The sequence below is a fragment of the Rhinolophus ferrumequinum genome, chromosome 9 (assembly GCF_004115265.2).
Source record: "Rhinolophus ferrumequinum isolate MPI-CBG mRhiFer1 chromosome 9, mRhiFer1_v1.p, whole genome shotgun sequence".
In the NCBI taxonomy this organism is placed as follows: Eukaryota; Metazoa; Chordata; class Mammalia; order Chiroptera; family Rhinolophidae; genus Rhinolophus; species Rhinolophus ferrumequinum.
Window position 1 is genome coordinate 14,737,933 of NC_046292.1, and position 20,320 is coordinate 14,758,252.

General features: G+C 54.7%; 2 protein-coding genes across 2 annotated transcripts in view; one reads left to right on the top strand and one right to left on the bottom strand.

Annotated features, from left to right (window-relative positions):
* Window positions 1-1,923: 1,923 nt before the first annotated feature.
* LDLRAD2 (low density lipoprotein receptor class A domain containing 2) lies at window positions 1,924-8,511 on the top strand. The gene is given in 7 exon segments (XM_033113800.1): window positions 1,924-1,974; window positions 1,976-2,009; window positions 3,133-3,232; window positions 3,234-3,303; window positions 3,305-3,482; window positions 3,485-3,528; window positions 8,162-8,511. Coding segments are annotated over 7 exon segments (798 nt in total). The 3' UTR covers window positions 8,483-8,511.
* HSPG2 (heparan sulfate proteoglycan 2) overlaps window positions 7,544-20,320 on the bottom strand; it is a 98,142-nt gene continuing 85,365 nt past the window's right edge. Inside the window, exons 77-97 of the mRNA XM_033113772.1 lie at window positions 19,809-20,075; window positions 18,961-19,070; window positions 18,616-18,763; window positions 18,404-18,520; window positions 17,634-17,745; window positions 16,745-16,889; window positions 16,560-16,659; window positions 16,297-16,406; window positions 16,066-16,174; window positions 15,415-15,513; window positions 14,843-15,064; window positions 14,323-14,567; window positions 13,798-13,969; window positions 13,581-13,703; window positions 13,420-13,476; window positions 11,597-11,672; window positions 11,404-11,482; window positions 11,186-11,256; window positions 10,932-11,015; window positions 10,428-10,531; window positions 7,544-10,289 (exon numbers count right to left, since the gene is read on the bottom strand). Coding sequence (XP_032969663.1) covers window positions 10,117-10,289; window positions 10,428-10,531; window positions 10,932-11,015; window positions 11,186-11,256; window positions 11,404-11,482; window positions 11,597-11,672; window positions 13,420-13,476; window positions 13,581-13,703; window positions 13,798-13,969; window positions 14,323-14,567; window positions 14,843-15,064; window positions 15,415-15,513; window positions 16,066-16,174; window positions 16,297-16,406; window positions 16,560-16,659; window positions 16,745-16,889; window positions 17,634-17,745; window positions 18,404-18,520; window positions 18,616-18,763; window positions 18,961-19,070; window positions 19,809-20,075 — 2,723 coding nt within the window. The 3' untranslated portion in view covers window positions 7,544-10,116. The remainder of the gene's footprint in view (window positions 10,290-10,427; window positions 10,532-10,931; window positions 11,016-11,185; window positions 11,257-11,403; window positions 11,483-11,596; window positions 11,673-13,419; window positions 13,477-13,580; window positions 13,704-13,797; window positions 13,970-14,322; window positions 14,568-14,842; window positions 15,065-15,414; window positions 15,514-16,065; window positions 16,175-16,296; window positions 16,407-16,559; window positions 16,660-16,744; window positions 16,890-17,633; window positions 17,746-18,403; window positions 18,521-18,615; window positions 18,764-18,960; window positions 19,071-19,808; window positions 20,076-20,320) is intronic.

Consider the following 20,320-nt stretch of genomic DNA (forward strand, 5'->3'; position numbering starts at 1 on the left):
TAAGGATTTGTTGTCAAACTTGCAATAATCTTTATCACTTTTCTTACATATGTGAGCAGTAAGATTTGGAAGGATTTTTCCACAGACTAGCTTCTGGCTTCATACATTTTTAAACCTTATCTCCCTTCCAGTACCCTCACACCACTGGAGCCAGGCATAATAAGTATCTCTGTTCTGCACCTGAGATCACAACCCGGGAAGACAGCACAGTGGGTATTAGTATTCCTGAAGCCATTCTGGGGCATCAGAAATAATAAAACTACACCTGGAAGGAGCTAGGACACCATAGGTGTATACCCCCCAACCCCAAACCAACGGCCCCTTAGCCAGATTCTATAAACGCCTGTAGCCATATGACATGGTGTGATGGAGATCAGGTGGAAAGAGACCGTCTGAATTGAAGGTGGTTAAAATATCTCATGCTTGCAAATTTTATAAAAAAATATAATCGCACGCAAATAATGTATCCTAAAGTTTAAGCATTACGAGCTTCATGGTAAATCCATTCCTGCCGAAGGCCGACTTGAGTCCTATCAAAGTTCCCCAAGGCACAGCCTTGGACATCACACACAATAGGATATCAAGGCTGCATGAATGTCAGCTCTAGAAGGGAGCCCTTAGAGAGCACCGGGACCAGTGATTTTAACCCCATAAAGTCCCGGGACTCTGGGTTGGGGCTCAAAGGCTACTACTGGGGACTTCTTGAAACAGAGCACCTCTAGTTAAATAATGATGACCCTAACAGTCATCATCCAGCCTAACGAGCATTGGGCACTTGACTATGTGACAGACACTATTCTAAGTACCCATCTTGTAACAAGTTACTTAACCCTTACGACATACCTATGAAGTTGGAATTATCATTATCCCATTTTTCAAATGAGGAAACTGAGACTTGAAAAGTTTCAGTTTTCTATATTAAGGTTCCATGTAAGACACCTGTTGAAAAAAATTGTTCGACTAATACCACGTTTCGAAAAAGCCTGAAATGGTTCAAGCCCATTTTTTTATACACGGGTAAGTAAAACCTAGAAAAAGGGAAGTCATTTGCTCCATGCCATACATTTATTCTTATTCTGGACGCCTGCTCTGTGCCAGACACTGTGCTAGGACCTAGGGGTTCAGAGATCAACAAGACACTCATAGAATGCAATTTTAGTAGGAGCCAATAGATAATACATACAGCAAGATATAAACAAGCAACAATAATTCCAGTGAGTGCTGATATAATCAATTTGAGGAGATGTGATTGAGTGACAGGGAGAGTACGAATTCCGATAGAAAGGTGCTCAGGGAAGTGTGGTCTGAGGAGGTGACGTGATCTGAGACCTGAATGACTGAAGAAGCCAGCCATGGAACACTATGGGAAAAGAGCGTCCAGGTGGAGGGAACTGTGAGTGCAAAGGCCCTGAGGCAGGAATACTTTGTAATACAGCCAACTCCGGGTCTGGTGCTCCTTTACCACTTGCTGCCTTTCTAGGCGCTCAAAGAGGTCCCTTTGGTGTCCTAGGCTTCCCTTAAGCTCAATCCCTACGATGCCGACTTGTCCAGAAAGGCAGCAGCATTCTGGGGCTGTTGATCCCCCTCCCAGAAGCCCTGTGGCTGAATTGGATCTGAGTTTCTTGGCTGCTGTCTGTCAGACATTCCTCTCCCCTCCCCCGCCTTCTCTCCCCAGGCTCCAACCCCAGCCCCAAATCTCCATGACAACTCTAGACACAATCCTGATTTGAAGGAGGATCTGGAACAGGGAGCACAGAGATCATTGTGAAGAGACCAGTAGCACTGGCTGACTTACCTCCCCTTTCCTTATATCTTGTCAGCCTCCCAGCCAGCCTGGCCAGGCCCCCATACCCTGCTCTTCCCAAAGACCCCAAACTGAAGGCTCTGCAGGTCTGCCCTGTTGCTGGGTACAGCAGGGCCTGGATGGAGGCCTGTCTTCTGCAGCTGCCCCAAAGGCTGCTCCTGCTGGGGGCAGCCAGCTGCCCTGACTGTGTCTGCTCTGGAGACAGGTGAGTATGAAGGGATGTGGCTAGGGCGGGAAGGAGATTCTGGCCCCCCCACCCTTAGCAATTCTTTCCCCAATCAACACTCACCCTGATGGGCTTGGAGCCCTTGAATTGGGGGAGGCTGAGAAACGCTGTGCCTGGTCTTGCCTGGCACCCCCAAGTCTACCCTAAACCCCTCTGGAGCTCCAAGTCACTCAGAAGCAGCGGTCTCGGGGTGGGGGGTGGGGTGGGACAGCCCTAGGTCTGGCAGTGGAAACATTGCATTCACACATTCACTCTGCCTCTTCCTGCATTTCTATCATTGAGATCCTTGTTTCAACTCTCTAAGTCTCAGTTTCTTCAGTAGTAAAATGAGAATAGGCTTTTATCCCTTAAGACAATTTATAATTGTTCATACAAGAGTAGGTTAACCATGGAAGACACTTAGCCTGGCACACAAAAGGTGCTCAATTCACTCACTCTCCACACCTCATACCATCCGGCTGACATGTTGCTCCATGAGAGCTAAGGGTAAATCGGGGTTCTTTTAGCAAAAAGGAACCGGGAAAGGCTGTTGGATGGGCTGGTGCTGGGTTGTCTACTCCAGCCTTAAATAAGGCAATACTAATAGCTAACACTTCTATAACTCTCATTAAATGCCAGGCAGTCCTAAGTACTTCACTTGTACATGTCCACAATCCTTTAGTTTCAACTCCAAAACACAAAAAGCCATGAAAACCAGAATTTGTTCTTAAGTAATTTACCGGCAACACCTGACCTGAACTGAGAGGAGGAGGTTTACTGTCTTTATTTGTCCTGCTTAGGGTAAATGTTCTTACAATTGCTCTGGAAAATGTAATCATGGAGGGCTGCAACATAATATACTGTACATACATTATCTTATCTTTCTAAAAGCTGGAACCTTCTGAAATACACCCTAGGGTTTTTGAATAAGAGACTGAAGATTTGAATTAAATTAGTCAATCCTCACACAAATTCTGAGATTGCTTAATCATCCCCATTTTACCGATAAGCAAACAGCCTCAGAGAGGATGAGTGACTTACTTGGGGTCGCACAGCAAGTAGGAGGCAGAGCCAGGTTTGGAACCAGGCCGAGTGGTTCCAGGGTCTGTGCTTTTCGCTGCAGTCCACCTGGTGGACCTCTGCGGGCAGACACGGCAGGGGCACGGGCTGCTGCACCGCTCGCACCCCGCGTCACGGACACTGACTGCCGGCTCCGGGTGCGGCCGGGGGCCCCAGCGACAGCATCCGTTTCCAGTTCCGCTTCCTCCTGGTCTACACCCTGATCTCGGCGCCGGGCAACCCCAGCGCCCAACGCCTCCACCACGACGCCCGCCGACGCGTGCGCCCGCGGCTCCTACCTGCAGTTCTACGCGCGCCCGCGGGGCGCGCCCCGGGCCCTGGGGGTCCCACTCTGCGGCCTTACCATCCCTGTCCCGGTGGCGTCCTCTGGGGACTTCCTGGGCCTGCGCCTGGTCACCAGCCCCGCGTGGACTTCGTGGGCGAAGTCACCTCTTTCCAGGTGGGTAGGTTGGGACTGTTGGCCAGGACCGGAGCCCCCAAGCCGGGGCAACTGCCGGCTGGGGGCCACCAGTGGGGCTCTTGAGAGCAGTAGAAGGTGGAGGGGGCTGGGTCCTCAGAGAGGGAAGGAGGTGGTGACTGATGGCAGGGTTGGGAGGGTCATAGTAAGAGACCCGCAATCTGGCTTCCGTGGGTGAGTATACCAGAGCGCCCAGACACACACCCTCCCACGCACTCACTCATGCATTTACACACATCTCACATTCCCACACGACTCCAACACACTAAAAACCTCACACTCTGACATCCACCCACTCACACACACTACATGTACACAACTCACAACTCATACACTCAGACACACAACTGCACACCTTGCACCTCCATACTGCAATACACAACGCACACACGTCACACACGGCACTGACAATTCACGTCACGCACTTCATACACCCATAGTACTACGCTGCACACGTCCACACAACTCACACATGTTCACACACTGGCTCCTCTGTCCCGGGTCAGCCCGTCAGATGATTGCAGAGGGGCCGAGCGAGTCAGGACTCTGGTGATGGTGACAGAAACCCACTCAAGCAAGGAAAGGGAATTGATATGCGAGGCACTCACTTATTAAGCATCACCTTTGGCCCTTTGCATGCCGGGTCTCAGCTATTCCCCACAGCAACTCGGCTGTGCCAGTGTTCTTATCCTCGGATGTATAGATGGGAAGTAGGCTCGGGGAGCTTACGGGCTCCAGGCCTCGCTGCTCACGAGGGAAGTGGTGGGGCTTTCACTGCTAGAGCAAAGGCTTTAGCCCCAGCAGGTTCCCCAGGACAGGAGACACAACTCGCCCGTGTCACAGCAGAGGCTGTGTCCAGTGATAGTGAGCAGGTGAGCTGCTAAAGTGTAGAAGATTGCAAACCCACACAGAAGCTTTATTGCTATCACTGGCCACATATCCAGACTGGAGAATTAAACATGGGAGCCAACATAGATGCACCAAGAACTAGACCTTGACATGCCAGGACCTGGACAGCCCTTGTACCCTGAGCTGGTCAGAAGGCACTCCCCATGCTGTCTCATTTGTGTCTGCAGTCAAGTCCCACTGTTCTTCCCTGGAATTGTGCATGGTCTGAGTTTTGGATTTTAGATTCCCTCTCTCTTCCCCATTAGAGTTCTCTGGCTCTGGGAGGAACTATATGAAATCCTACGCTAAAGCCTTGGGCCATGACTGATGCCGCCTGGGGTCCCCTTCTGGCTCCTGTAGGTTCCTATCATGTTGGTTTGAAACAGCTTTCATTGGCTGATTGGAAATCAACCCCTCCCTCCCTCTCCTCCCATGACCTTGCCCTGTTTTGAGGTGCAGCTGTCAGCCAGAGGCCAAGAATGTTGCCACTGCTCTGTGTTTAGCAGGTTGGGCTCCAAAAAGAAGGTGGCAGTGGTGAAGCCCCATCACAGCTCTGGCTGCCTTGGACCAGTTTTGTCATCTGAATGAGGTTCATTTCACCTCCTGGGGACACACACAGTCTCAGTTGCTCTCACCTGCAAGCCTACTCTCCCTGGCTCCTGTGACACTCTGACATTGCCAGTCACATGTGATTCTCCATACATGACCATGCTACTATTTGTCTCTCACAGACATTCATTCTTAAACCTACACACTTTCTTTATATTAGATTATTCACTTTCCTTTGCAGACGAAGGAATCCCAACTCAAGTTGGCTCAAGCCGAAGGAGAATTTGGGGGGCTCCTCTAAGTGGGATATTAACGTGTTGGTTCAGGTATAACTGGATCCAGGACTTTAAGGAATGTCACCTGGGCTCTGTCGCTGTTCTCTGCCTCTCTCTTTGCGTTGTGTGGATCTGTTTGGCTTCCATCTCAGGCAGTTCCTCTTTCTACTTGGCAGCAAGGTGATCCTGCAGCTCCAAGTCCAAGGTGACCCTTACACCTCTAACCTCAACGAAATAGAGAGCGAGCATCTTTTCTTATGGTTTTAGCAAAAGTCCTGGGATCAAATCTGGTTAGTCATGGCCAGGAAACGGAATGCCCACGGCCACCTCTGAGCCATCGTGCTGGGCAGCCCCCCTCCAACCAGCTTTTCTCCACAGAATGGAATGCTGGTGAGACAGCGTGTCTGCCACACCTTTGCACTGAATCATACAATTCTTTCAGCTGTGTGCACCTTCATTCATTTAACAAATATTAATTGAGCACCTGTAATGTGCCAGGTGCTGTTCTAGGCTCTAGAGATACAGCAATGAAGAAAAGAGACGTCCCTGCCCTCTTTGAGCTGACATTCTGGTAGGGGAGACAGACCAAAAACACAGAAAGTAAATCCTTATTCTGCCGAAGTCTAGAATGACACTAGAGATCATCTGACCCAGCTGCTTCCAAATGGTATTTTGGTGCTGAAAGCTTTTCCTAAATGGAACCTTGCACAGAGGCCCAAGACATCCAAAGGAGAGACGCTCTATTTAAGTGGACCTGGGGGATATGGGGAGCCCAAGGTCATAGAGTCAGTGAGTGACATAACCAGGAATGACCTCTGTAAGAAGGGAGACCAGAGTAGGTCACCCAGGAATATCCTTGGGAACCTGGAGATTCTCCTTCTCTCAAACAGGGCTGGCATGTACTGTTGAACAGGTTGTTGACTGCAAAAAAGCACTTGGCTGAGGGGTGAGATTCACCTCCCAAGCCACTCCGTGGTCTCCTTTGCAGGTTCCTCCTTATCTCCCTGAGCACTCTGTGCTTTGGGCCAGGAGGCCTCGTTCCTGTATCTGCTTCTCCATCCTCCACACCCACTGCCTCAGTGGTCGCCTTTATAATGTATTGGCAGCCGGACTTGTCTTTGAACTCTAATTACATAACCACTTCCCTACTCATCTCCACATACAGGTGCAGGTGGCATCTCAGATTTCACTAGGCCCCAAACTGAACTCCTGATCCACAGCCCTCCCCATGTCCTGCTCCTCACCCGTTTCCCCTTCTCACCCAAACTGTCGGGTCACCCTTTACTCCTTTTTCCAGCCCACAACCAAGCCATCCACACCAACGCATCTGACGTTTTCTCATGATAAGACTGGAGTTATGGGTTATGAGAAAGACTACAGAGGTAGAGTGTCATTTTCCATCACATCATGTCAAAGGTACATACCACCAACCTGATTCATGACTGTTGATGTCGGCTTTGATCACCTGGCTGAGGTTTTGTGTGTCAGGTTTCACCACTGTTACCCTTTCTGCCTCGGCTTTCCATCCTGTCCTCTTTGTAAAGCAGTCATTATGCGTAGGCCACCCTTAAGGAATGGGGAGTTAAGCTTCTTGGCCAGAGGAGTCTTTTAAAAAAACACTAAGTCAGGTCCTGTCATTCCTGTGCTTAGAACGCTCCTCACTCGGCCAAACCAAAACCTCCCAGAGGCCATTTGCCCTCTCGCTCCCTCAGCAACTGCACACGGGTCCCCAGCAGTTCTTTCCACGCTCGTCTTGTCCTGGTCTCAAGACTGCTCTCTCCTCTGCCTGGAAGGCATTCGTTTCCCCCGAGATTTTCATGCTCATTCCTTTGCTTCCTGAGAGGGTCTCTCAGGAAGTTCTCGCCTGACCCCTTTATTGAAAAATAGCAACCCTGTGTCTGTGGATGGGTGAAAGGATAGACAAAACGTGACGTGTCCATGCAATGGAATATTATTCAGCCCTAGAAAGAAATTCAGACACATGCTACGTGGATGAAACCTGGAAGACATTCTGCTAAGTGAAATAAGCTGGACAGAAAAGGATAAATACTGTACGATCCCACTTATATGAGACACACGAGTGGTCAAAGTCATAGAGACAGGAAGTAGAATGGTGGTTGCCAGGCGCGGCGGGGAGAAAGAATGGGGAGTTAGTTTTATGGGTATGGAGTTTCAGTTTTGCAACATGAACACAGTCCTGGAGATGGATGGTGGTGATGGTTGCACAACAGTGTGAATATGTTTAAAGCCACTGAACTGTCCACTTAAAATTGGTTAATGGTTTATTGTGGTATATTTCACAATTAAAAAAAAAAAAAAAAGCAGTCCTGCCCCTCACCAGCGTGGCCCTGTCCCTTTTCCCTGCTCAATTTTTCTCCACAGCCCCTATGTCCATTTGACATATGATTTCACTTGTTTTGTGTCCCCGCACACTAAAATGCCAGTACCAGGAAGACATTTCCATTTTGCTCACTGTCGTATCCCCCAGTCCCTAGAGCAATGCCTGGGGCATAGTAGATTCTTGAGAAATACAAGTCAAATGAGTGGAAGAAAGAAGCTCTTTATGCCTCAGCTTCCTTATCTGGAAAATAGAGATGACAAACCTAACCTTTCAGAGTTGTCATAAACTTTAGGTGAAATATTGTAAGTCAAGGGCCCAGAACCAAGCACAGTGTTTGGTGCACAGAAAACACTCAGTACCTGCATATCCTCCTTCCTGAGAAGTAGCTCCCCTCATAAATCCCAGGCCCTGGAGCTGGAGTGCATGAGTTCAAGTCCTCCCCTGTCACTTCCAGTTGTGTGACCTGAGCAAGTGTCTTAACCTCTCTGTGCCTCATTTCCCTTATCTATAAAATGGAAATACTAAATAGTAAAAGTCAGAGAGGTTTGGGGAGGATTAAATGAGAAAATCATGCCCTAGAAGGGACAGTTCTCAGTGTCAGCTCTGTTATTTCCCACTGCAGGTCCCTCTGGTGCCCAGCCAGGCGGGCAGTGCAGGGGATGATACTTCCAAGCCCCCAACTGTCTCCCCAGCTCTCGGCTCGGCAGGCCCTCTCCAGATTACAGCTGAGAGCAGTCCCCCAGCCGGGAGACTGTACAACAGGATGCAGTTCTGGAAGCTAGATGGCTCTTGGTTAGCACCTGACCCACTCCCCCGATCAACATCACACTTGTTCTTCTCCAGGAGATGGGGATGGGGGCAGCAGGCCCAGGCTGAGGCCTGAGTGGACTCCACCTTTCCTTCCGCAGGCCCCTGGCTACAGAGGGTGGTGCTGGCCTCCTCTGGTGCTGTTGCTCCTCCAGCCGGCTGACCTGGTGGGCTGGTGCCCGTGGCCTCTGCCTTAGCTGCACCATCTGTCACACATGTCCTGGCCACGTGGCCCCTGGGGGGCTGCAACCAAGCGGGCCAGCCTTCCAGGGTCAGGGAGGCCATCACTAGAGTGGCTGCAGCTCCAGAGGAAGGAGAGTGGAATCTGGGGTCAGACCCATCCTGGGTTCTGTCCCCACCCGCCAGAGGGCTGTCTGACTTTGGGAAGGTTACATTAACCCTGAGACTCAGTCTGCTCCTCTGAGAAATGGGATGACTCCTGCCTCTCAGGGTTGTGACGAAGACCACAGGGGATGACTGGCCCTGCCGCTCACGTGGGGGCTGGCACTCCGCTGGGTCCGTGAGGGCAGGACCTCCATGCCCAGAGCAGGGAGCAAGGGCCTCGCTCACCTGAAGCTGCCTTGCTTCACTCCCAGACCTCACCTGCCCTGCTCCGCCCCACCCTGGCCCACACTCAGGGTCCACCCAGTCAAGCCCTAGTCGAGGACACAGGGGACCGCCCTCGCGGGGATAGCACCGTTTATTAAGAAAGATCAAGACAAAGACCATAGGAGGGTCCCTTCTAGGACACAGAGGCCAGGCGTCCGGACCCCACATCTGTGGGCTGCTGGTGGGGAGGATGCTTGCCCCCAGTTGGGCCCTCAGGCTCCCACAGATGGGGCAGGGCTGTCATGGCCCCTGCCTCGCCCTCCCAGGCATGAGTCCTGGCTCCCCCACCCAAGGCACTAGCTCTTTCCAACCACCAATGCCCTCCTCCCCCCATATCCCCTGGGCCTTCACTTCCAGATTGGTGGGGGGATGTGGCCTGGTGCGGAGACCCTCTCAGTGCTGGGCTCTGCCTGGAGCAGCTCCTGGTAAGAGTTGGGGTGAGTTTCCCTTGCAGCCCCTGAGGGAAGGGGCCCTGGGCTAGGTGTTGGGTGGTGGGATGCAGACCAGGAAAGCTTGGTGGGAGGTGGAGGCTGCCAGGGGCAGGTGGCCCAGCTGGCCAGGTGGAGGTGGAGGTGGGACTGGGACTTGGGCTGGCGGGGGTGGGGGGCTGCCTGCCCGGGGTGAGCTGCCGTTTGCTCCACAGTTGGCACTAAAGAGCTTTTGCCACCGAGAGGAGAGTGACAAAGCCCATCACAACGCCCTCTGCTCCTTGTGGCTGGTGAGGTCCTAGGCTGTAAGCCGAGGTTGGCTCTCGTAGGGACAGGGGCTCCAGAAATGGGTGGCCCAGCTCTGCCTTCGGGGTCTCTGCTGGTGGGGGCACTTCTGAGCCCACACGGCCACCATGCCTGCTCCCAAGTCCTGGTGGCCCTGAGGCACCTGCTCCCATCCAGCCTGCCCTGCCCCCCAGCCTGTGGCTTTGCCCAGGTGTGTTTGTGTGGGGGGTGGCGTGCCCACCCTCCAGTTGAGCCCAGGGCAGTAGCAGCAAAGCGTGGCATCGCCTCAGTTTCTTAGAAAATATTCATCATAATAATATTAATAATAATAGACTTGACGTTGTGGGACTGGGGCACTGCCCAGGAGTCCATGTGCACAGGCAGGCGCCTATGAGGGGCAGGGGCGCGTGTTGGCCCCCGCCTGGGCGCCGTGCTGCAGGTCCAGCGGCTGTGGGGGTGGGGCGCCAGGCCGCGCACAGTACAGCACCAGGTTCCGGAGACAGCCCGTGATGCCTGAGGAGAACCTGCCCCCGGTCAGCAAGGCCACGTTAGGGGCTCCGCCTGGGGGGAGGGCAGAGGACAGGGCCCATGAGCTGCAGGGGCCCGACGGGGGGGAGGCGTGTACTGTAGGGCCCCAGGAGCCCCACTCCCTCCCTTGCCCCAGGAGGGGGTTCCAGGCCCGCAGCGGCCGGGACTTACCGATGTAGATGCTGCCCTTGGTGTTGACCGCCACGTTCGGGCCTGGGGACTGGCCGCTGACTAGTTCCTCACCATCCACCTGGATGGAGCCTCGCCGGCCCTCTCTGGGGTGGGTGGAACTGCGTCAGGCCTCTCACCACCAGTTCCCCATGCTCCTTGACCCAAGAGTTCCCTCTCTTTTCTATGCGACGCCAGACAGAGAAGTCTGTTCCCTGAGTTCTGTCCTTCCCCACCAGATGAGAGATCTGGCCCTTACCCCCACAACACAGCTCCCTAACACTCACCCATGTTTCGTCCACCCCATAGGGCGCTTGCCTGCCCATCCCCATGGAGTTCTGTCCGGCCTGCCCTGCAAGTCTGTGCTTGGCTGGTGGGCTTTCCCCAACCCTGGCTTCAAGTTGTCTCCCTAGCACCCAATGCGTGCCCCCCCCACATGGTGGGGGCGTCCTGGCCCACTCCACAACTCCGGGCCCCTCGCCTTAGTGCCTAGATGGGCTCCCTTACCGTAGTGCCGTCACCCGATGCCACTCGCCATCATTGATGGGGTCCTCAGAGACGAGGCGGGCCTCCCCACTGCCCAGCTGGTAGCTGCAGTCACAGGAAGGTATGAAGTGGGGCAGGACAGGAGTGGGGTGTGGGAGGGTGGTATGTCGCTGGGGCACCGGGAGCTACGGCTTCTTGTGGGAGGAGCCATGGGGCTGACCAGAGGGGAAGCCTCAACTGGGGGTGAAGGGGGCCAGGGAAGGGAGAGGACCCACCTGAAGATGAGGTGCCCGTCCTGAAGCCCAAGACTGATGAAGTCCTTGCTTTGGCTGGCCTCTCCCAGCTCCTGCCAGGGAAGTACAGAGTCTCTGGGGTCCCCAGCCTGGAAAGCCCAGGCCCCTGATGGCTGTGGCCTCTGCCTTCCTCGCTCCCACGGCCCTGGTCACCAGGGGGCTGGGAACCCTAAGACTCCGAGCCAGACACCCACACTCACCATGCCCTGCCAAAGCAGGAGGCCACTGGCTGTGCTGGTCCGGACCTCCAGCTCGATGGTCTCAGGGACCTCAGGCAGGCTTTGGGGGGGTGGGGTGGGGGAGAAGCAGGTGAGAGGGCAAAAGTTCCAGATTCCCATCCCCCTCTCTGCAACCTGTCCCTGGGCCCACAGGCTCTCCCGACACCTGTCTCACCTCCTGGAGAAGATGTGGCTGGGGAGAGCTAGGAAGCCGTCATTGTAGAAATAGGCTCCGTACTGTCCTGGGGCATCTGCAGGGGGGAGGGGGATGTCAGACATCTGCTCACCTGCTCGGAGTATCCATCCAGCGTCGGCTCCCAGCCCCCACCTCCACCCCAACATGTACGACTACAGGGCTGTGAACCTGGTCCCTGGAGACACAAGGGGCTGTGGACAGAATTCAGAGGCCTGTGAACTTAAATGGGAAAACATTATGGCTCTATATTCACTCACTCTCCCTGAAATGTAGCAGTTCCTTCCATTATGCATGTAGGCAACAAGCCAAAGGAGTGGCTGTAGGACCTGTGACTTTGTCACTGATAGAATTAGATTTCCTTATCAAATTACAGTAGGTGCAAATATCTCAAAACATCATTTACTAATTTAAAAAAACACAACAAAACATCATTTACACTTACTGAAATCGGGCTAGCTATTAATTAGATCTTGTTATTTAATGTGTTAATAAAGAAGGTTACAAATGAGAACATTTAAAATATTTTGATAATCTTATTTCAATATAATTGGTTTCCTTTGAAATTCTATGTATTTTATTTTAGGAGGTCAGTAGGGTCCAGGTAGGGTGACAAACCATCCTTATCTGCCAAGTTCGTGTCCCTGGTTTAGCTCTGAAAGTCCCACATCTTGAGAAACCCCTCAGCCCTGAGCAAACCAGGACAGGTGGTCGCTTAGGTCCATGGTACTTGAAAGGTTCAGAACCTTTGTGTCCTCTCCACCTTCCAGATGGGAAGCCAGGCTTGGGGGTGGGGGGTGGGGTGAATTACCTGCCCAGGAAGTGGAAAGCCTAGATAATGGCAACCTGGACCTTTCGGCTCCAGTGTCTATACTGTGTGTGGCCCCAACATCCCACAGGCCAGCGCTGGCCCCTGTGGGCCCGGCAGCTACAAAGGTCTGGGACACTGCCATCTTCCACCAAATGATGAGGAGAACAGCTACCATTTACCAAGCACCTACTATGTGCCAGTAACTGTGCAGGGAGCTTCACATCCAGCTATAAACATCATTTTATTTAACTTATAATAATCCTATGACTTAGATATAGTAACAAAAGCTAACATTCTGTACCCACTCTGGAACAGATATTGTTCTAAGCATTTTAAATGCATTAAATAATTTTACTCTCACACAAAAATTTATCTAAAGTCTTGTGGAAGGATGGTAACTTCTTTCCATTTTATACATGAGGAAACTGAGGCACAGAGAGGTTAAGTGACTCACCCAAAGTCACACAGGTATTAAGTGGCAGGGCTAGGATTTGAAGCCAGGCTGGTTAGCTTCTGAGTCCATGCTCTTACCCACTACACCACTACCTCTCCTATTACATTAACGATAAGTAAGAAGATAAATATCTATAAAGCAGTTAGCACAGTGCCTGTAAATATTCAATAAATGTTCATTTTTTAAAAAATTATCATTGCTTTGAAACAAATTGTGGAACCCTTGAGAATGAGGGTCCCGCCTTTTTTATCTTATATTTCCTGCTCCCAGGATAAGGATGAACACACAATAGATGTTTGTTGACAGAATGCGTGAACATAGAGGAGGAAACTGAGGTTACAGTGGTACAGGGCCTACCCCGGGTAAGCATAAGTCAGGGCCCAGCTGTGTGTGGCTGTGCTCTTTATTCCCTCTGTCCCCGCTGAGCCTCTCACATGGACCTGCTCTGCTTACAGGCCAGAATTGAGGGTGAGGGATAATTGGAAGACGGGAGTGAGAGGACAAGCTTGCCCAGCTTCTCTGGTGGCTACAAATACGCACCATTGCCCCCGCTGCCTTCAAGACGCCAATCGGACTCCGCTGTGCCATGTCCAGAGCCTGTGGAGAAAGGCAGGGTTTAGTCAGTGAGTACAGACTCCCGTGGGTACTCTGTCTAGTCCTAGGGCCCCAAAAGGGAGGTGGAGAGAAGCCAGTGCAGTTACCTTTTTGGCAGCGTGGGCCAGAAAAGCCAGGAGGACAAAGGCAGCGGGTGCCCTGGCAGGTGCCCCCATGCAGACAGGGCTCACGGAGCTGGCAGGGGTTCTCTTCATGTTCACAGAGGTCTCCTATGGGCCATGGCACAGGTGAGTGGCCATGGGCTGGAGCTGCCACTGACCACCCTGCACCCCTCCCGCCCAGGACCTGGGCAGGCTCACATACCTTTGAAGCCATCTCGACATAGGCACTGGAACTCATACTCGCCAGCAGGCAAGCACGTGGCGCCATTCTGGCAAGGCTGGCGTTCACACGGGGAGCTGTCATAGCACTGCCCAATGCCCTGGCTGCCCAGGAAACTGTAGGTGAGGTCCAGCCGCTTTCCATTCACTGACACCTGTGGGCAGAGGGACACTCAAGGCCTCAAGGGATGTAGGCAGCAGGGGTGTACCAGTAGAGAGAAGAATGTAGTAAAGAGTAGCTGGGAAGCCAAACTGGTACTTGAATAGCAACATGGTAACGTGGGGAGGGAGGAACAGGAGTGCCCGCTGTGTGCCAGGGACATCCATCAGTGCAGTCAATCCTCAGCATAACACTTGAAAGTAGGTGCAATTATCCCCATTTTATAGAAGTGAAAACTGAGGCTCAAAGGTGAAGTGTCTGGTCCCAAGGGCCTGGGTTCACTGCAGGTGGAGGGGCTTGGTTTGTACCCCTCTGCTCCCCCCTTGTCCTCTGGAAGCCGCTCCTTACCTCACCCACGCAGCCATGGAAAGGAGTGCTAATGTTGGTGGCTGGGGACAGCTGCACGGAGGGCTCCACGCCACCGAGGTAGAGGAGGGTGTGCAGGTTGAGGCCTTGGCTCTTGCCCGGCGAGGAACGCAGCACAGGGCGTCCACCATTCACCCGCAGGCTGCCGTCCTTGTTGAGGCGCTCGGCAGACACATGGTGCCAGCGGCCCAGGGCCAGCGGCTCTGTGCTCCGCAGAACAGCCAGCCCTAGGGAGGTCACCAGGCAGGGTTGGCACACGCATGGCTCCCTGCCTTGCCCCACCCCACACAGGGACTTCAGACCTCCTGGTGTTCCATGAGGAACCTGAGAAGTTGGGCTTGGCCTAAAGCCACACACACACAGAAGGAATGGGAAGGAGCAGGAGACTTCAATTGGTTTGACTTCCAAATTCATTCCTCTGAGCCTGCTCAGGGCACAGAGAGCCAAGGGGCCATGGGGCTTGACATCTCGAGCCCGTCTGCGTTTGGTGTCCAGTGCTCACCTGACCCCAGCTCGTAGCGGAACTCCAGATGGCTGCCAACCATGGCCAGGGACACGAAGTCCTCCACAGGTCCCCTTTTCCCCCCACTGAACAGCAGGATTCCGTCAGGCGCCAGTGGCTTGAACTCCACATCCAGGCGTAGCTCGTGGTGTGTGTTGGTGAGGGCGGGCAGCGCCAGGTAGGAGCCAGTGCCCGACATGGAGGGGGTGGTTACAGTCACACCTGTAGCAGCCGCAGCCCAGTCAGGGCGGTGGGGATACCAGAGTCCCAGGAGGGGTCAGACTTACCCCGGAACCTCTGCCACCTCACTCTAGTCCCAGAGGCTCAGGACCAGCTGGGCAACAGCTGTAGTAGCACGGGACTCCTGCCCCCTGGCTGGAAGGATCGCCAATAAGAGGGCAACTTTGGGGGCTCTCATGTAAGGGTTCAGACTGGGCAGAAGCTTGGCCAGGTGACTCTGGCTCTGGTATAATTTTATCATTTTAGAGCCCATCAAGGCTTCAGAGGCCCCTGCCCAGAGCCCCCCGTTCTTACTGGGATCCCTGAGGGGTCTCACGCCTGGCTCCACTCACCTTCCTCACACCTCATCCCTGAGCGGCCCAGGTGGCAGCGGCAGGTGTAGCCTCGGCCGTCGGGCCGGTTTACACAGGTGGCGTCAGGACCACAGGCTTCTGGGGGGAGACACACAGGCCACACGGAGGACATGAGGTGATGCCCTACTTTCTGCACCCCAGGGGCCTCAGCTATTTGGGCATTGGCCAGGCTGAGGAGGGGGACTGGATTCCAGCAGGGTGGGCAGAGGAGGCTGGGAAGGGGGACAGGATGGGGGAAATGACTGAGTGACTGTCTCTGTGGTGTTCTTGAAAGACTGTACCTGGACAACAGTGTGGGGGTGATGAGTACCTGGGTGGCAGGTAATGGGGTGAGTACCTTGGTAATAGATGGGAAGGTGGTAGTTACTGAGGTGGCAGTGACAGGAGGGGTGAGTACCTGGGTATCAGTAATGGGGGGTTGAGTAGTTGGGTAGCAGAGATGGGGGGTCGAGTGAGTATTAGGGGGGTAGTGACAGACGTCAGTGTCTAGGAGGAGTAGTAAGTGCTTGGGTAAGAGTGACAGAGTGTGGTTAAGTAGTTAGTAGCTGGGGTGTGGGTGGAAATGATGGGGCAGCCAGGGGTGGAGGCAAGTACCCAGGGGTGACAGTGGTCAGGAGGGTGGGTACGTACCTGGGTGGCAGTGCAGAGCCTGAGAGTGCTCACAGCGGCTCCCGGTGAAGCCAGCTGGGCAGATGCACACGTAGCTGCTGCTCTCCGAGTCCTGGCACAGGCCCCCGTTCTACAAGGCAGCACCCAGAAGTCAGGCTAAGAACGCTCTGGCTCTCCCCCACTCCCAAAGGGCCCTGCCGCAGCTGAGGACAGTGGCCAGGGGCAGCCAGGCGAGGTGTGTGGTGTGGTCACCTGGCAAGGTCGGTCCCGACAGGTCGGGCAGTGGGAGATGCCATGTGCCGTGAGGTTGAGGTCATGGAAGACGATCTCCTCGCCCTGGATGCGCAGCTCCCGCACGCAGCCTGGGGGTGGGCAGGCGATGAGCCAAGGGGGGTGGGTGCTGGGAGGCACGCCCAGCCCTAGCCATACCCTGCAGGGCCCTCCCAGGCTCCCATGGGCTCTGCCAGCCAGCCAGGTGAGGCTTGGCCAGCGCTAGAGGTGAGGAGGGTACTCACCTACGAAGCCGCTGCTCAGCCCCGCCTTGGGGATGGCGCCGTAGTCGGGGTAGCCACCCAGGTAGAGCTCCTCGTTCAGGTCCAGGCCCTGGAACTTGCCCTGGGGAGAGGGAAGGTCAGGAGTGGCGTCGGCTGGGCGGAGGTGGGGTGAGGGGTGGGACTAGCGGGGCAAAGCTGGGTCTCACCTGGGAGGTCCCATTGACTGGGGCCAGGCTGCCCACAATCAGGGAGCCCTGGGTGAGGCTGCGTAGCAGGGTCACGGTGTGGAACTGGCCCAGGGCCAGGGGGGTAGGGTGGCGGATGGTGGCCATGCCTGAGCCTGCATCGAACCTGCTCCATGGTGGGGGGCCAGGACAGGAGAGAGTAGAGGTGGGGTTTGTAAGAAGGGCTGAGCAGGGGGCCCAGCCCAGGCAAAGCTGACGTCACCATTTCCTGCAGTCCTGCTCTACTTCTGTCCCTGCCTCATCTTCCCACCCCATCACCGCTCCCTCGCTGGCCCCATTTCTGCCCCTTCCCCAGCTCGTCTCCTCTCCCCAAATCCCTTCCCTGGGAGCTTGTCCGGAGCAGACCCGGGAGTTCCGATTGCCCTTGGTTCCAGGACCGTGCAGCTTAGCACCTGGTCTCACTGTTGCTCTGGGCACCGCTCACTCTGACATCACCTTGTTTCTTTTCTTATTTATTTATGGCTGGTCGCCGCCGCCTAGAATATACTTTCCCACAAGGGCCAGGATTTGATTTGTTTATCCCTGTGTCAGGGCCTGGCGCATAGTAGGCGTTCAGCAAATAACTGTTGAGTGAATGAATGAATGAATGAATCCTGGATTGTAGCAGTTCCACCTCCCAGAGACGCACTCAGCGTCACTGAGTATTTCTGCCGCGGTTTTGTGCAGGTCTGTGCACCTGGCTGGCATACTGTGCCTACTCCAGCAGACTGGGAGGTCACCAAGGGTAATGGCCACATCTCCTCCTTCCTTCAGAACCTCCTTTGTACAACTCAGCCCAGGGTGGTGTGTGCCCTGCAGTCCAATTCCCCAACCCTCCTCCCCCTGTAAACAGGGAGGGCGAAGGTCTCACCGGAACTCAGGCCTTCCTCCCACGAGGCCGAAGGAGATGAAGTCGGGCTGCCTGTTGGCCAGGTTGGTGGGGCTGCCTGGGATCCGCTTCTGCCCGTTGTACAGCAGCATCCCTGGGCGGGCACAGCTGTGTGAGGGCCGCTCAGCCAGCTATGGGCTCCCTATCTGCCCAGCCCAGGAACGAATGAGCCAAGCTTGTGAGGCTTCCACTCTCTAACCCCTGCCCCCCTCTGGCACACCCCACACAGCCAGGGCCTTCCCACCGCCTCAGGATGGTGCCCTAAATAGAAGGCCTTGCTAACAGCCCCTAGAGAGAAACTGAATTTGCTTCATTCACACTGTAGGGTCTACCTGAAGGACGTGATGGAGGCAGACTCACCTGAGTAGAGAAGGAGGCCTGGACAGTGAAAGTCAGAGACCCGCAAGAGATGGGAGGAGACAGATGAGAGAGAGAGAGGAAAGGGTGAGAGATGAGAGAAAAAGGAGGGAAAAGGAGCAGAGACAGGAATAGGAAGATGGTTCAGGAGGGCTGGGTGTCAGTGCACCAATAGCAGAGGGGCCCGGGGCGCTCAGAGGGGAGTTGTCACAGAGGCGGGGATGCAGCAGAGAGGAGGGAGGAGAGAGGGCCCAGAGGGAAGGCCTGGGGGCTCCAGGACAGAGGGCTGACGGGGGTGGGGAGCGCTGGGGGTTGCCAGGGCTCATTCCATGACGGCAGTGACACCAGGAGATCCCCTGCCCCAGGCTCCCCTAATCAGCTTGTCGCCTGCTCACCATCGGCTGAGTCAGGCCGGAAGGTGATCTTAATCTCAAATTTCCTGTAGGCATCCTTGATGGTGGGCAGAGGCAGGAAGGAGTGGGGGGTCTGCGTGAAGTAGGGTACCACCCGCTCTGTCGGCAGAGAGCACAGTTAGAGACGATGCCCACAGGGCAGTGGGCAGGGCACTGCCAATCCCGGGGTGGGGTGGGGTCGGGGGTTGTCTCACCTGGCACCTGCAGATGGGCAAAGGCTTTGACCTTGCCCTGGCGGTTAGTGGCAGTGCAGACGTAGGTGCCCGCGTCCTGGGGTCGGACTGAGGGCAACAGCAGCATGTTGTTCTCCAGGCGGCTGTCGGGTGGCAGGTTACCATCCAGCTGCAAACATACCCCGCACTTTGGACACTGGCCTGGGCCCGCACCTCCATAGGGCCTGTCTCCCATCTCTGCCTCAGGGTCACCCTCATTCACTGAGCACTCTGTGCCAAGCCTGGGCCAGGTCCTGGGGACACAGATGTTGAAGACCTGGTCCCTGCCCCTTAGGCAAGCCGGCTGGGCCCCTGCCAGGCATTTACCTTGCTCCAGGTGATGTCAGGAGTCGGGTAGCCAGAGGCCATGCAGGGGAAGGCGGCTGCAGAACCAGCAGGCACTCGGACCTCTGGGGGCGTTGAGATCTGGGGCAAGGCTAAGAAGGAGGAAGGAGACAACAGCCACCATTTGTGAGCCCAGCCTCTGCCCTCACTCGTATAATCCTCACAGTATCCCTGGAAGGGAGGTACTATAGCCCCATTTCACAGAAGAGGAAACTGTGGCTTAGAGAGAAAAGTAGCTGCTCACTCCTGGTTGCACAGGTGGAGTCAGGGCTCAGGGACAGGTCCATTTGACTCCACAGCCCAAGACTCTTCAACACACCTGGCGGGGGAGGGGGAATTGTGCATCCCCTGGGGGACCTGAGAAGAGGGTAGTAAGGCAGTGTGGGTCAGGAAGTTTAGGGGCAAGTCATCGGGTTTGGGCTGGAAAGGGGTTGCCTTTGAATAAACACAGATTTGTGCCTGCTCTGCATCCACTGCCCTTGTTTTACTCTCTTAGGCCTGTTTTGTGTTTACATTGTCTCTGCCATCAGACCGGGCTATAGGTTTCCCTCATCAGAGCAGGTGCTCTAGTAGGTGAGGATCACATATCCGTTTTCCTCTTGAGGCCCCTTGGTGTAGCTTTTCCCCGCAAGTTCCAGCCTGCCCTTGAAGGACACTCACTTCTATCTCCGGCTGCCACCACTTGTTATGAAACCTGCCCCTTAAATACACAAAATCGAAAACTCCCAAGAGAGTGGAAAGGAAGAGAAAAGCAGGCAAGGTAGGAGATGGCAGCATGAGAAGCCCCTGCCACGCTCCCCGCCCCCTGCAGAGGTCCCTGCCGGCTTCACCTTGCACGAGCAGCAGAACATGGGATTGGGTGGTGCCGGCGGCATTGGTGGCGGTGCAGCGGTACTGCCCGGCATCGCTCAGCTCCACGTGGGCAATCCTGACAATGCCTCCGCTCTGCACGACGCCAGGCCGCAGGCGTCCTCCGACTTTGCTCCACGTCACCTGAGGCTTGGGGTCACCCAGGGCCAGGCATTCGAACTCCACGGCATGGCCAACCACCACAGTCTGCACGGAAGTCCGGATGTTGATAAGCACCGACGGCAGGGCTGTGGGGGAAGGATGAAAAGGCAGCGTGAGGCCAGCCTGCTGCAGGCTGCCCGGAGGGTCCGGGAAAAGGTGAGTACAGAAGCCCCAGGCATTCATTTCTTCATTCACTCGCTTTTTTTGTTTTTTGCATTCATTCATGGACACACTCATTTGTTTGCTCTTCTGTTTATTCCTTTACTCACTTGTCTATCCACTGTTATTCCTCACTGATTTGTGTGAACACCCACTTACTTGACCCATCTCT